Source organism: Rhinopithecus bieti, unplaced genomic scaffold (genome assembly GCF_001698545.2).
Source record: "Rhinopithecus bieti isolate Rb0 unplaced genomic scaffold, ASM169854v2 scaffold_15676, whole genome shotgun sequence".
Classification (NCBI taxonomy): Eukaryota; Metazoa; Chordata; class Mammalia; order Primates; family Cercopithecidae; genus Rhinopithecus; species Rhinopithecus bieti.
In genome coordinates this window covers 2476107-2490360 of record NW_016809194.1, presented here as the reverse complement: position 1 = coordinate 2490360, position 14254 = coordinate 2476107, and the positions used below count along the sequence as shown (strand labels likewise).

Here is a 14254-nt window from a genome sequence, read left to right as displayed (position 1 = left end):
CAGGTGATCCACCCACCTTGGCCTCCCAAAGTGCTGGGATTACAGGCGTGAGCCACTGCACCTGGTTCTACAGTTTTTCTTAATAAAGAGCCATATTTTATGTCTTCAGATTAAAAGAAAATTGTTATGTTTGGCTAAGAACAAAAAAAACCTCTGCTAACCTAAGGGGCATACAAAAGAAAAACAATAGGAACTACAGTTTTCAAGGAGGTATACTTATAACGTAAGAAAGAGGGGAGAAAATACAATAATTCTTAAAGTTTTTATAGTGATTGGTCAATTTAATCACTAATCTTTATTGTTAGCTGTAATTCATAATCTAAGAAATAATTACATGAAAGTTTTCTCAATTGATGTACTTTCTTTGTTTCTTTCCTTTTTTCTTCTTTAGAGACAGGGTCTCAGTCTGTTGCCCGGGCTGGGAGTGTACTAACGTGGTTCACTGCAGCCTTGACGTTCCTAGCTCAAGCAATCCTCTCACCTGAGTGTCACGAGTAGCTGGGACTACAGGTGTGTACCATCACACCCAGCTAATTTTTATATTTTTGTAGGCAGGGTTTACACCATAATGCCCAGGCTGGTCTGAAACTCCTGGGCTCAAGGGATCCACTCACCTCAGCCTCCCGAGTATTGGGATTACAGGCGTGAGTGACTGCGCCTGTAATTAAATGATTTTCAAAAAGAGCTGGCTCAATTTACAAGTAAACAGAAGTCCCCTTCCAGAGTTATCGTTACAGGAGAAAGTTTTATAGTTTTGCAGGGAATTTTATATCACTGCTGAAGCTAAATGATTTTGAGATCATTAAGAAACAGGTAAAGTGGAAGAAAAAAAAGAACTTATTATAAAGAAGAATCAAAGTCAATTTTTCTTTTTCTTATCTTTGAGATGGAGTTTTGCTCTTGCTGCCCAGGCTGGAGTACAATGGCACAATTGTGGCTCACTGCAACTTTCACCTCTGGGGTTCTAGCGATTCCCCTGCCTCAGCCTCCCAAGTAGCTAGGATTACAGGCATGTGCACCACCCCCAGCTAATTTAGTATTTTCAGTAGAGACGGGGTTTCACCATGTTGGTCAGGCTGGTCTCAAACTCCTGACCTCAGATGATCCACCAGCCTTGGCTTCCCAAAGTGCTGGGATTACAGGTGTGAGCCACTGCGCCCGGCCCAAGGTCAATTTTTCAAATTAAACTTGGTAATCTGGTAAGATATTTCTACTGCTTTTAGAGAACAAATCTTTCCTAAAATAAAATGTTCGGTTGATAATCATGTCAACTTAATAGGAAAATAATTCTTTTACCAAATTTTTTTGGGGGAAGGAAACTTACAGAGTTCTACATCTTATCTCAGCTAGTTAAACGAGTAAAAAATGTTTATAATTTACAAAATCATCTCAATATTTGGCCACTTGATACTCGATCTTAGGAGGAAAATATACATGAGTGCTTTTTTCCAGGGCCTCCAAGTTGCACAACTTCAGGGCTATTAGTTACACTCTATTCTTTGCCCTGGAGCTGGGTCACCATTCACATAAACTATAATGTGAACCATGGCCTTTGCAGTTGCACAACCTAGCAGCCTCGGTTTTTATCTTAGAGGAAGTCAATAACCAATATACCCTTCTAAAAGTGGTACACAAGTTTCTGGACTTACCAGCAGTTTAAGCAGCCAAAACCGGGATTTATAGTAGAAAGTTTTGGTGGGGTTGATAAGGAAGAAAACCATAAATCCATAAAGGGCAAGTGGATACACATATGTGGGGATGACACTAATTGGAGCAAAGAAGCATGCCAGAAGGCTCAGGCACCACAATATCCCAAGGAATCCAGCAATCTAGTAAAGGATGGGGAAGACAGACAGATACAGAAAATCGTTATTTTTACTTTTATCATTACTTAAAATATCTTTAATAAAACAAAAGAAACATGATTTGTTATTAAGTCAACAATCCTCTTCAAGTAGAAGATGGATTTAAGCACCCACTAAACCAGATAGCTATATAGCGAATGCAAACTATATTCATGAGGTGTTATGTCTTGCTTTGATTACCTCAAAGAGATGTTGATGAGACAAATTGCTTCTTGGATTAAGTTCAAAGATGAGTACATGGTTTACTCCAGCCTGTCTCCAACCATACGTGTTGATGCCCAGTAGAAAAAGGAATTCAATCAGAAGAAAGCCACCCCGATATATTCTTATCAAGGGCCATATACTTCTATCTGTTTCAAGTTTAAATACAGCTGAAAGAATATTAATATATTGGTTAGTTATAAAATTCATAACATCCCATGAATTAAAAATCCTTTGCCTTCATTCTCAATGATATAGTCCTGACATAGAAATTTTTCATAAATGAAACCTAAACCTATCTATCTATCTATCTATCTATCTATCTATCTATCTATCTATCTATCTATCTATTTTTTGAGACAGAATCTTACTCTGTCACCAGGCTGGAGTGCAGTGGCGCGATCTCGGCTCACTGCATCCTCTGACTCCCTGGTTCAAGCGATCCTCCTGCCTCACTCTCCCTAGTAGCAGGGATTACAGGCACGCGTCACCATGCCCAGGTAATTTTTGTATTTTTAGTAGAGACAGGCTTTCACCACGTTGGCCAGGATGGTCTCGATCTCCTGATCTTGTGATTCACCCACCTCGGCCTCCCAAAGTGTTGGGATTACAGGCATGAACCACTGTGCCCGGCCAAACCTAGATTATTTTAAGAGCCTTATAAAGTTGCCTGTGGGTTCTTTCTCGTCTTTATTTGACTCCGCAGACCGTCACTAGAGTAACTTCCCTAAAATTTGACTTTCAGCATGTCATCCCACTGTTCCATTAGTTTTTTAGATTATAGAGGATCATGGTGAAATGGCTTAAAATCATGTGATCGGTTCTGTCAGCTGAGGATCTGGCATGACAAAACCTCTTTGGCTTCATTTACTCCATTATTAAACTGGATACAGTAATACCTACCTCACAGAGTTGCCATGAAAATGAAAAGGAACAGTACACATGAAAGTAGTGTGAAAATTTAAATGTCATATAAATGACAATACTTAATATTTATGGAATGCTTACTTACTATGTGCTAAGCACTGTTCTCAGTATTTTTACATAGATTAATTGGTAATTCATTTAACCATCACAATGGCTCTTTGAGTTAAAAACCATGATCTCTATTTGATTAGGAAACTAGAGCACAGAGAGGTTAAGTCATTTGCTTAGTTACTGAGCTAAGCCAGGATTTGAACCCAGTTTTGCTCCAAAGCTCATACTCTTTTTTTCTTTTTTTTTTTTTTAAGATGGAGTCTCGCTCTGCCGCCCAGGCTGGAGTGCAGTGGTGCAATCTCAGCTCACTGCAAGCTCCACGTCCCGGGTTCACGCCACTCTCCTGCCTCAGCCTCCCGACTAGCTGGGACTACCAGTGCCCGCAGCCGCACCCGGCTAATTTTTTGTATTTTTAGTAGAGACGGGGTTTCACCGTGGTCTCGATCTCCTGACCTCGTGATCTGTCCTCCTCGTCCTCCCAAAGTGCTGGGATTACAGATGTGAGCCACTGCGCCTGGCCCAAAGCTCATACTCCTAAGCACTACATTCTGTTGCCCATATGTCCACACAAATGTTCAATATCATCATTATTCTATGGCTCACCAGTAATTATAATGTTCAAATACTTTAGATCCCTTAACCTCACGATTCAAATTCTTCATAATCACCAACTCACTTTTCCCAAACTTATCTCGCAGCACCCCTAAAACATTAATTCTTGACTCTTGATGAATTTTACTATCCTTTTAATAAGTTTGCTTTTCACATTTCCTTATGTTGTTCCCTGTACTTAAAATGGCCTTGTTCTTTCTTTCCACTAATTCAAATTCTACTTACTATTTAAGAGCCAGATCCTTACCTGTTCATAAATTCACTGAATCAATGTATTTGGTTTTGAGCCCACTGTATGAGAAACATTTCCATTTGGCCCAACGATTTTCCAAATAACTATAAAATTTATTGATAGTACTGCTCACTTGGAATTTAATATACAAGTTTTGTTTTGTTTTGTTTTTTGAGATGGAGTCTTGCTCTATCGCTCAGACTGGAGTGCAGTGGTGTGATCTTGGCTCACTGCAACCTCTGCCTCCCGCATTCAAATGATTTTCCTGCCTCAGCCTCCCGAGTGGCTGGAATTACAGGTGCACGACACCACACCCGGCTAATTTTTTGTATTTTTAGTAGAGATGGGGTTTCATCATGTTGGCCAGGGTGGTCTCGAACTCCTGACCTCAGGTGATCGGCCCTCTTCGGCCTCCCAGAGTGCTGGGATTACAGGTGTGAGCCACTGTGCCCGGCCTGTATACTAATTTATATACTTAATTAAATAACCATTTATTGCTTATCTTTGTATTCTCTGCAGTATATAGAAGATCCAATAATTTTAAAATAACAGGGTAGAGAAAGCCTTTGCTTTGGAATCAAGTACTACAGACCAGATTTCAAATCCTAGCTATGCCAAATTATTTATTTTTTTAAGTCTCTGTTTCTTTGTTGATCAATGGGCATAATATCTATTCTCATAACTTTATTAAGAAGATTAAATGTGAACAACATATATCAAAGGCCTAGAATAATGTTTGGCTCATTATGAGTATTCAGTATATATTAGTTTCTTTTTCCTTTTACTTGCGGAGACTTTATTCCTTCATTTGACAAGTATTGATTAGGTGCCCATTATACCTGACACCATTCTAAGAGGTAGCAATTCAGTGATGAACAACAGACAAAATACATATCTTCAGGAAGTTTCTCTTCTGCATAAAGTCAGATAAGGGATTTGAAGGAAAAATAGAGTAAGGAGATAAATAATGATGTTAGGTGTTATTTTAGGTAGAGTTGGTCAGGGAAGACTTTCAGGAGATGACATTTAAGGAGATGACCTTAAGGAAATACAGAACAAAGCACTGGAATGTTTGGGGGAAGATGGCTCCATGTAGAGAAGGAAGTACAAAGGGCCTTAAGACAGATTGCTCTAGGAAGAAAGTCAGGTTGCTATGATTGGAATAAACAAAGATATAGTGGTAAAGAACTGGCCAGCGACAGATCAGACAGAGCTCTGCAGTACTTTGTCAAGACTTAAGCTTTTACTCTTACGTACAAGCCTGTAGAAGGTTTTGTACATACATGGCATGACCTCATGAATTATTTTAAAGGGCTACTCTAGCTGTTATGTGAACAGACTACAAGGGAACAAGTACAAAGGCAAGATTAGTTAGGAACTTATAAATGGAAAACGATACATAGTTTTACATCCTGAATCCTAAGCAAAGGCCACAGATACATTACAACAGTCAGGAAACAAAAATAACACAAATCCCAAAGAATCCACAATAAAACTACTAGAGTTAGTTCATCACAGTTGTAGTTCAACACACAAAATTCAGTTGTGTTCACATACATCAGCAATGAGCAATCTGAAAATGAAATTAAGAAAATAATTCTGGCCAGGCGCGGTGGCTCAAGCCTGTAATCCCAGCACTTTGGGAGGCTGAGATGGGTGGATCACGAGGTCAGGAGATCGAGACCATCCTGGCAAACACGGTGAAACCCCGCTTCTGCTAAAAAAAAAAATACAAAAAACTAGCCGGGCGAGGTGGTGGGCACCTATAGTCCCAGCTACTTGGGAGGCTGAGGCAGGAGAATGGCGTAAACCCAGGAGGCAGAGCTTGCAGTGAGCTGAGATCCGGCCACTGCACTCCAGCCTGGGCGACACAGCGAGACTCCATCTCAAGAAAAAAAAAAAAAAAAAAGAAAAGAAAATAATTCTAACCACAATAGCAACTACAATAACATTCAAAAGAACAAAACATCTAGAAATAACTTTAACCAAGTAAGTGAAAGACTTGTATACTACAAACTCAAAACATTGCTCAAAGAAATTAAAGTAGAAAAGAATCCTGTGTTCATAGAAAGATTTAATATTGTTATGGCAATACTACCCAAAGCAATCTACAGATTTAATGCAATCCCTACCAAAATTCCAATGGCTTTTTTTTCAGAACTGGAAAAGTCAATCCTTAAATTCATATAGAATTTCAAGAGGTCCCAAGTAGCCAAAACAATAATGAAAAAAGAACAAAGTTAGGGACTCATACTTTGTGGTTTTAAAACTTAATACAAAGCTACAGTAATCAAAACATTGTGACACTGGTATGAAAACAGACATATAGATGAATGGAATAGCACTGAGAATCCAGGGATAAACCTATATACATCAATGACTGATTGATTTTCAACATGAGTGCCAACATCATTCAGTGGAAAAGAATATTCTCTTCAACAACACTCCTGGGACAACTGGATATTCATATGCAAAAAAATGAAGTTGGTCCCTTGTCTCACGTCATATACAAAAATCAATTCAAAACTCATTGATGACTTCAATACAGGAATTCAAACCATAAAATTCTGAAGAAAACATAAGGATAAATCTTCACGACCTTGAATTTGGCCATGGACTCTTAGGTATCACAACAAAAGTACACACAACAAAAGGAAAAATAGATAAATGAGACTTCATCAAAAATTAAAACATCAGTAGACATTATCAAGAAAGTAAAAAAAAAAGATAGAAAGGGAGAAATATTTGCAAATCATTCATCTAATAATGGTCTAGTATCTAGAATACATGAAGAACTCTTATAACAATGAAAAGATGAACAACTCAATTAAAATAGGGCAAAGGACTTGGATAGACATTTGTCCAAAAATATATATAAATGGCCAATGAGCACATGAAAAGATGCTTAATATGATTAGTCATTAGAGAAATGCAAATTAGAACCACAACGAGATACCACTTCACACCCATTTGGATGGCTATAATGAAGAAAATAAAAATACGGAAAACAAGTGTTGGAAAGGATGTGCAGAAAACAGAATCCTCATAAACTGCTAGTAGGAATGGAAAATGGTAAAGACTCTGTGAAAAACAGTTTGGTGGCTCCTCAGAAAATTAAACAGGTACTAAACAAAACCATGTTTATACATGTTCCTAACAGTACCATTCACAACAGCCAAAAGATAGAAATAACCCAAATGTCCATCAATGAATGAATGGATAAACAAATTGTGATACATACACTAAATGGAATATTACTCAGCCAAAAAAAGAATGAAGTACTGATACATACTACAACATGGATGAATCTTGAAAACATTATGCCAAGTAAAAGAAGCCAAACACAAAATACCACATATTGTATGACGCCGTTTATGGACATACCCAGAATAGGAACATTCATAGAGACAGAAGGCAGATTAGTGGTTGCCAGCAGCTGAGGACAGGGAATGGAGAGTGAGGTTTCCTTTTGGGCTGATGAAAATGTCTGGGAACTAGATAGATGTGGTTGTACAACACTGTGAATGTACTTGAATGCCACTGAATTGTTAACTTTAAAATGGTTAATTTTATCTTATGTGAACTTCACCTCAAAAAAAAATAGAAAAAGAAAAAAGTAATAAATACATATTACGATCTCATTACTAATTTCTATGTTAGGCACATAATTTTTTTTTTTTTTTTTTTGAGACAGAGTCTTGCTCTGTCGCCCAGGCTGGAGTGCAATGGCATGATCTTGACTCACTGCACCCTCGGCCTCCTGGGTTCGAGTGATTCTCCTGCCTCAGCTTCCCAAGTACCTGGGATTACAGGCACACACCACCACACCCAGGAACTTTTTTTGTATTTTTAGTAGAGACAGGGTTTTGCCGTGTTGCCTAGGCTGGTCTCCAACTCCTGAGCTCAGGCAATCCACCCGCCTCGGCCTCCCAAAGTGCTAGGATTACAGGTGTGAGCTACCGCGCCTGGCCTAGGTATATATTTTGAACTGTTTCAGTAGTGGTGATGATAGATTTGCTCTAATATATCAAAATTTTCGAATTCTGTCTAGGTAATATCTGTGGCCATACACAAAAGAAAGCGAAATAGCCTGGTTAGGGTTCAAATATTCATGACCTTACATAGGAAGAAAATTGCCATGAACAGAAAATGTAATCCATATTTATAAAAATCTAAACACATGTTTACCTAAGTTCTACTTGATAACATAGGAACTAGAAAAATCTCTAAGCCTTTCAGCAAATATGATCTGAATAAAATATCCTTGAACTCCACAATTTGTTAGAAAAGCCAGTAAAAACCAAAACAGCAGCAACAACAAAAACCCCAAGGACCTTTGTAAAACAGTAAATGCTAAAGATATATTCTTCTGAATGCAAATACTATATTTAAGCTAATGAACTCATTTACTTTCAAAATGATTCAAAAAACAGGGACCAGGCCTGGTGGCTCCTGTAATCCCAGTGTTTTGGAAGGCCAAAGTGGGAGGATCACTGTAGACAAAGAGTTCAAGACCAGCCTAGGCAATATAGTGAGACCCTGTCTCTACAAAAAAGTTAAAAAATTAGCCAGGCATGGTGCTACTGCATGCTTTCACTCCTGGCTACTCAGGAGTCTAAGGCAGGAGGATCGCCTGAGCCCAGGAGGTCTAGTCTAGGCTCCAGTGAGCTAGAATGGGGCCACTGCACTTCAGCCTGGGCAATAGAGAGAGACCCTGTCTCTGAAGGAAAAGAGTTTCAAAAGCAAAAAGCAATTTTAACTGTTAATAGTCAAGTTATTCATCAAAGATCCAAAACTTTCAATTGCAAATAAATCTAAAACCTAAGGGCATATATAAGCAATACAATGAAACCTCTTTCATTTGGCATGATCTCCCTGAAGCAAGCTTTTGTAAATTTACTGGGGATTAAACCACAATAACTCTTGCTAGACAAGATCATCATAAAAAATTCCAGGGAATCAAAAAACAAATTAGTATCATTTCTTTTTAAGAATAAGTATATCATCTCTCTGATCTGTGAGTCCCAAGAATAAAAGATATATAAGGTTCCATCACAAACTCCCCATGGCTTCATGAATTTTTAACTTAAAAATCAGCTAACATTCATCAAGCATTTATTTTGGGGTAAGCAATGTGCTCAATGTTTTTCAGGCAAAATTTCATTAGTTCTCACTGCAACTCTATAAATTGGTTTTCCTCACCAGATACATGAAGAAACAGCTTACTCAAAATAGGTTCCTTGCCCAGGATCACAAGGATTTAATATCCCTACAATCTGGCACCAAAGCCTGCACACTTAACAATGGCGCTAGGTTGTGTACATAAGCCAAAATGTACCTGTTTAAAAAAAAAAAAAATCAAACAAATTTGTTCTAAAACTTACAACATTACGGTCCTCTCTGTATTAAGTTGCCAAATCACTTTTCTTTAAAGGAACATTAAAAAATTTTAACAAGTAATATATGTGTATAGGAAAATAATCTCAAATATTATAAAGATTATGAGAAGCCTCGTCTCACTCCAGATCTTCTGAAGAAAAACATGTTAACAATTTGTCTATTATCTCTCAAGAACTTCTTGATGCATAGAGAAACACATACTATTTTTTAAAAAACAAATCACCAATTACAACTGGGAGCATGCTATATATGCTATTCCATACCTTTTTTTTTTTTTCACTTATATCCTGGAGTGGAGATTTTCCAGTATCAGTGCACAAAGATCTCACTCATTTTCTAATGTAAACTTTTTGAATCTAAGTGTTACATACATATAGAAAAATGGATAAATCCTAAGTATACCATGATGAAGAATGAAGTGTATCAGCACCCAGAACACAGCATATTACAAGCATCCTAGAAGCTCCTGCTCATATTCTTTCCAATTGCTATCCATTCCCCAAGGGTAAACTCCTGATTCTTGCCTGTTTTTTGAACTCCATGTAAATGGAATAATGTAATATGTACTCTTTGTGTCTGGCTTGTTTTGTTCAACATTTGTTACAGCCATCATGTTCTTGTATGTAGTTACAGTTTGTTATTCTCATCACTTACAGTTATGTGAGCCTATTGCTCCTAGACTACAAACCTATCCACCATGTTACTGTACTGAATACTGTAGGCAATTGTAACACAATGGTAGTATTTGTGTCTCTAAACATATCTAAACACAGAAAAGACACAGTAAAAATACAGTATAAAAGATAAAAAAATGGTACACCTGTATAGGGTACTTAGAATGAATGGAGCTATAGGACTGGAAGTTGCTCTGGGTGAGTCAGTGAGTAAGTGGCGAGTAAATGTGAAGACCTAGGACATTAATCTATACTACTGTGGACTTTATATACACTGCACACTTAGGCTACACTGAATTTAGAAAAAAAAATTTTCTTTCTTCAATAATAAATTAACCTCAGCTCACTGTAACTTTTTAACTTTATAAACTTAAAAAAATTTTAAGCCTTTTAACTTTCTGTAATAATACCTAGCCTAAAACGTGGACACACTGTATAACAAAACAGACATATTTTTTCTTTATATACTTATTCTATAAACTTTTTTCTACTTTTACATTTTATTTTACTTTTAAACTTTGTTAAAACTAAGACATTAACACACATATTAACCTAGGCCTACACAGGATCAGAATCACCAATATCACTGTCTTCCAACTCCACATTTTGCCCCACTGGAAGGTCTTCAGGGGCAATAACACACAGGGAGCTGTCATCTCCTATTCTACTAATGCCTTCTTCTGGAACACCTCCTGAAGGACCTGCCTGAGGCTGTTTTACAGTTAACTCTTTTATTAATAAGTAGGAGGAGTTCACTCTAAAATAATAAAAAGTATAGTATAGTATATACATAAATCAGTAATATTTATTATGATCAAGTATTATGCACATTAATTTTAAGTGCTAAACTTCTATGTGGCTGGCAGTGCAATAGGTTTGTTTACACCAACATCACCACAAGCATGTGAGTAATGTGTTATGCTATGATAGCTATGATTCTTATTCCATTATGCACTAGGAATTTTTCAGCTCCATTATAATCTTATGGGACTACCTTCATATCTACAGTCTGCTACTGACCAAGACATTGTTACGTCGTGCATGACTGGATACTATTACAAACAATATTACTTAAGTGTTCTCATACATGTCTTTTGGTGGACATACGTAAGCATTTCTATTAGAACTGGGTCATAGGTTAGTACAGGGGTTTCCAATCTCTAGGCCATGGACCAGTACTGGTCTGTGCTCTGTCAGGAACCAGGCCACACAGCAGGAGGTGAGCGGCTGCTGAGAGCATTACTGCCTGAGCTCCGCCTCCTGTTAGATAATCGGCATTAGATTCCCATAGGAGCACGAACCCTATTGTCAGCTGCGCATGGGAGGGATCTCTACTAATGACTGATGATCGGAGGTGGAAGGGTTTCATCTTGAAATCATTCCCCCTGCTACCCGCCGGCCCAGTGAAAAAATTGTCTTCCACAAAACCGATTCCTGTTGCCAAAAACTTCTCCAAAGTGCTGTGTCCATTTTCACTCCCACCACTACCTCGTTCATTTCATTATCTCGATGGTATTCCACTGTATAGAGGTAATATAATTTAAAGAGCTATCAATTTATGAATATTTGAGTGGTTTCTAGGATTTTCCTACTGTAAACAAAATGGCAATGACTATCCTCCTGGCATACATGTCTTTGCAACCATGTACAAGTATGTCTGTAGGATAAATTTCTAGAAACGAAACTGCTTAATCAACGTAATTAGGCTTAAAATTTTTACACACACTGCCAAATTATCCTCCAAAGAGATAGCAACAATGAGTACTCTTACCACTAGTGTACCAGTGCCTATTTCACGCCTCATACTCACTGTAAATGATCAAACCAGTAAGTGAAATATGGTATACTGTTATTGTACCAAACTAAGTTATATATGTTAGTAGGAACCTGCAAAAGAAACAAGTTTGAAAAAAAATCTAAATAGTCAACTTTTCATCTTCATGAAATTAAAATCTGAAATATGTGATTTTCAGAGAAATTATTAAACACTAGGTCACGTCCCCTTGAAAAACCACAGCAATTATGCACATTTTTTTTTAATGTGAGTGTCTGAAAAAAAGAATCGTGCTTGTACATGCATACTACAACTGTGTTTCTCTTTGACTCTTAACACTGTTATCTCTCAAGCACCCGCTGGGAGATAAAAAAGGATAGACAGCTGGCTTTAACTATATTTACCCTCCCTGCTACGACACACACAAAGATCAAACAAAGAAGGGTTCTGAGGTGAGACAACATAATGCATAACACTAAATGCATACACTGCACACATAAAAAACAAATCAGAATGTCTTACAAAAACATAGTCTGTACATACTAAAGAAAAAAACCTCAAATTGTAAAACTTTCAATTAATTCACACAAAAGAATGGAAAATTTTTTTTTCTTACGTCTTTTTTTTTTTATGATAATACCACCATGCTCATCTTGAAAATTAAACAAACAAACAAAAAAATTCCACCTACAAATGACTAAGGCATTTTCTACAGAAAAAACATTCCCCACCATCTACACCTTATATTGACATAGCACTTTGCAACTACAAACATGTTTTACTTACACGTCTTATCTGATCCCTATGAGCTGGCCTCAAGCTATATTTTCACCCTTCTCATCTAATATTCCCCACTCTGGCCCATTTATCACTCTCTCCTTCATAAGTCACTCCCTCCTTCTACACTCCATCCCCACCCCAGGCCAACTAAATCTCTTTGCTCATCTGTCTCCTTCTCTTGAAATGGCTTTCATTCCACCATTGTCTAGCATAAATGTCATCTCTCCCATGAAGTCTTCCCTGATGCTCTCATTGAAAAGTAATCACTTGTCTCTTTGAACTGCTTAGAATATTTAACACCTCCTATCTTGCAGTATATTGCTTTAATATATGCCTTAATCTCCCTGGCATAATACATTTCATAATGAAAGGGATTCTCTTACTTAAGACTTGTGGGCATCAAGCATAACCCTTAGACACATAAAATTTACTTGTTGAATGAATGAATGAACTCTAAAGAACCCTGCAAATTTAAGGTGTTAAACTCATTTAACAGATGAGGGAACTGTTTCAGGGAAGTTAAATGAGGTCCTTAAAACCAAAACAACTAACAGTGGGGCTGAAACTGAAACCCAGGCAGACCTTTTGTTCCTTCCACTATAGCTAGCTTGGTAACATAGATCTGAGTTTTTTAATTGCATTATTTTCATGTATTCTACATAAGTAGACTGTATTCACTTAAGGAAATAGAACCAGATTAAAATATGATCATAAATTATAGCAACACTACATCATAAACTCAGGGTTGACAATAACTATTAAGAGTTGATTTTTAGTAATTGGTAGGAACAACTCTAACAATACAAATGAAAACACACTGTTAATAGGTAAAACGCATATGCTCTCTAAAAGCCATTACAATGTAGGTTATCATTTCATAATATACAATTGATAGTCTTAAGCAGAATGTTTATGAGGAATAATTAGTTCAGTAAATTATCTCTTGAATATCTGCTATAAACCTTGACAATGTGTTGGGAACTTAAAATGCAACAATACATAGTCCCTGCAATCAAGAACAATAAGTATGACAGTGACATAAAGCTTCCTTATTTGGGCATTATTATGATTACTAAAACTCTGAAATGGAATATTATGGATATTCAAATAATAACATCTATTTCTAAATCATACAGGTTGATGCAAAAGTAATTGCAGTTTTTTCCATTAAAAGTAATGGCAACTTTTGCACCAATCTAATATTTCTTTGCAGACTTCAATGAACAAAATTTAGGCCTTTATTAATGATTCAGTTATTATGAGCCCAATTACATAGACCCTTAGATATACCAAGGTTATCTGCCCTTAAAAGTCCTTGACTATAAGAAGGTTTGAGATTTGTGTCTGTTTTTCTGCTGTTTGTGCATGTGTTTTCTGAATATCATTTAACTTCATCTTTCTCTTTCTCTTCCAGCCATTCAAACTTCCCCAATACTTTTCGAGCCCCTACTATGGTCTAAGCAGTGTTCTAGGTGCTAGAGATACAGGAGAGACAAAAAAGCCCAGGCATCAAGAAAATTTATACTCCAGTGGGACAACAGATCACAAGAAATATAAATATATAATGTCAGGTAAGTATATGTACTCAGAAGAAAACTAACGTAAGCTAAAGGGACAGAATAGATTACTTTAGGGTTGGGTGATCAGGGAACACCCTACTAAGAATATAGCATTTGAATACAGACCTATATGAAGTGATGAAATAAGCTAGATAGACATATTGAGGAAGAGCTCTTTC

General features: G+C 37.0%; 1 protein-coding gene across 1 annotated transcript in view; it reads right to left on the bottom strand.

Annotated features, from left to right (window-relative positions):
- The window catches only part of XPR1 (xenotropic and polytropic retrovirus receptor 1), a 262511-nt gene that overhangs the window by 56609 nt on the left and 191648 nt on the right, over positions 1–14254 (bottom strand). The window contains 2 exon segments of the mRNA XM_017888797.1: positions 1650–1829; positions 2046–2236. Of these exon segments, the coding sequence (XP_017744286.1) occupies positions 1650–1829; positions 2046–2236 (371 nt within the window).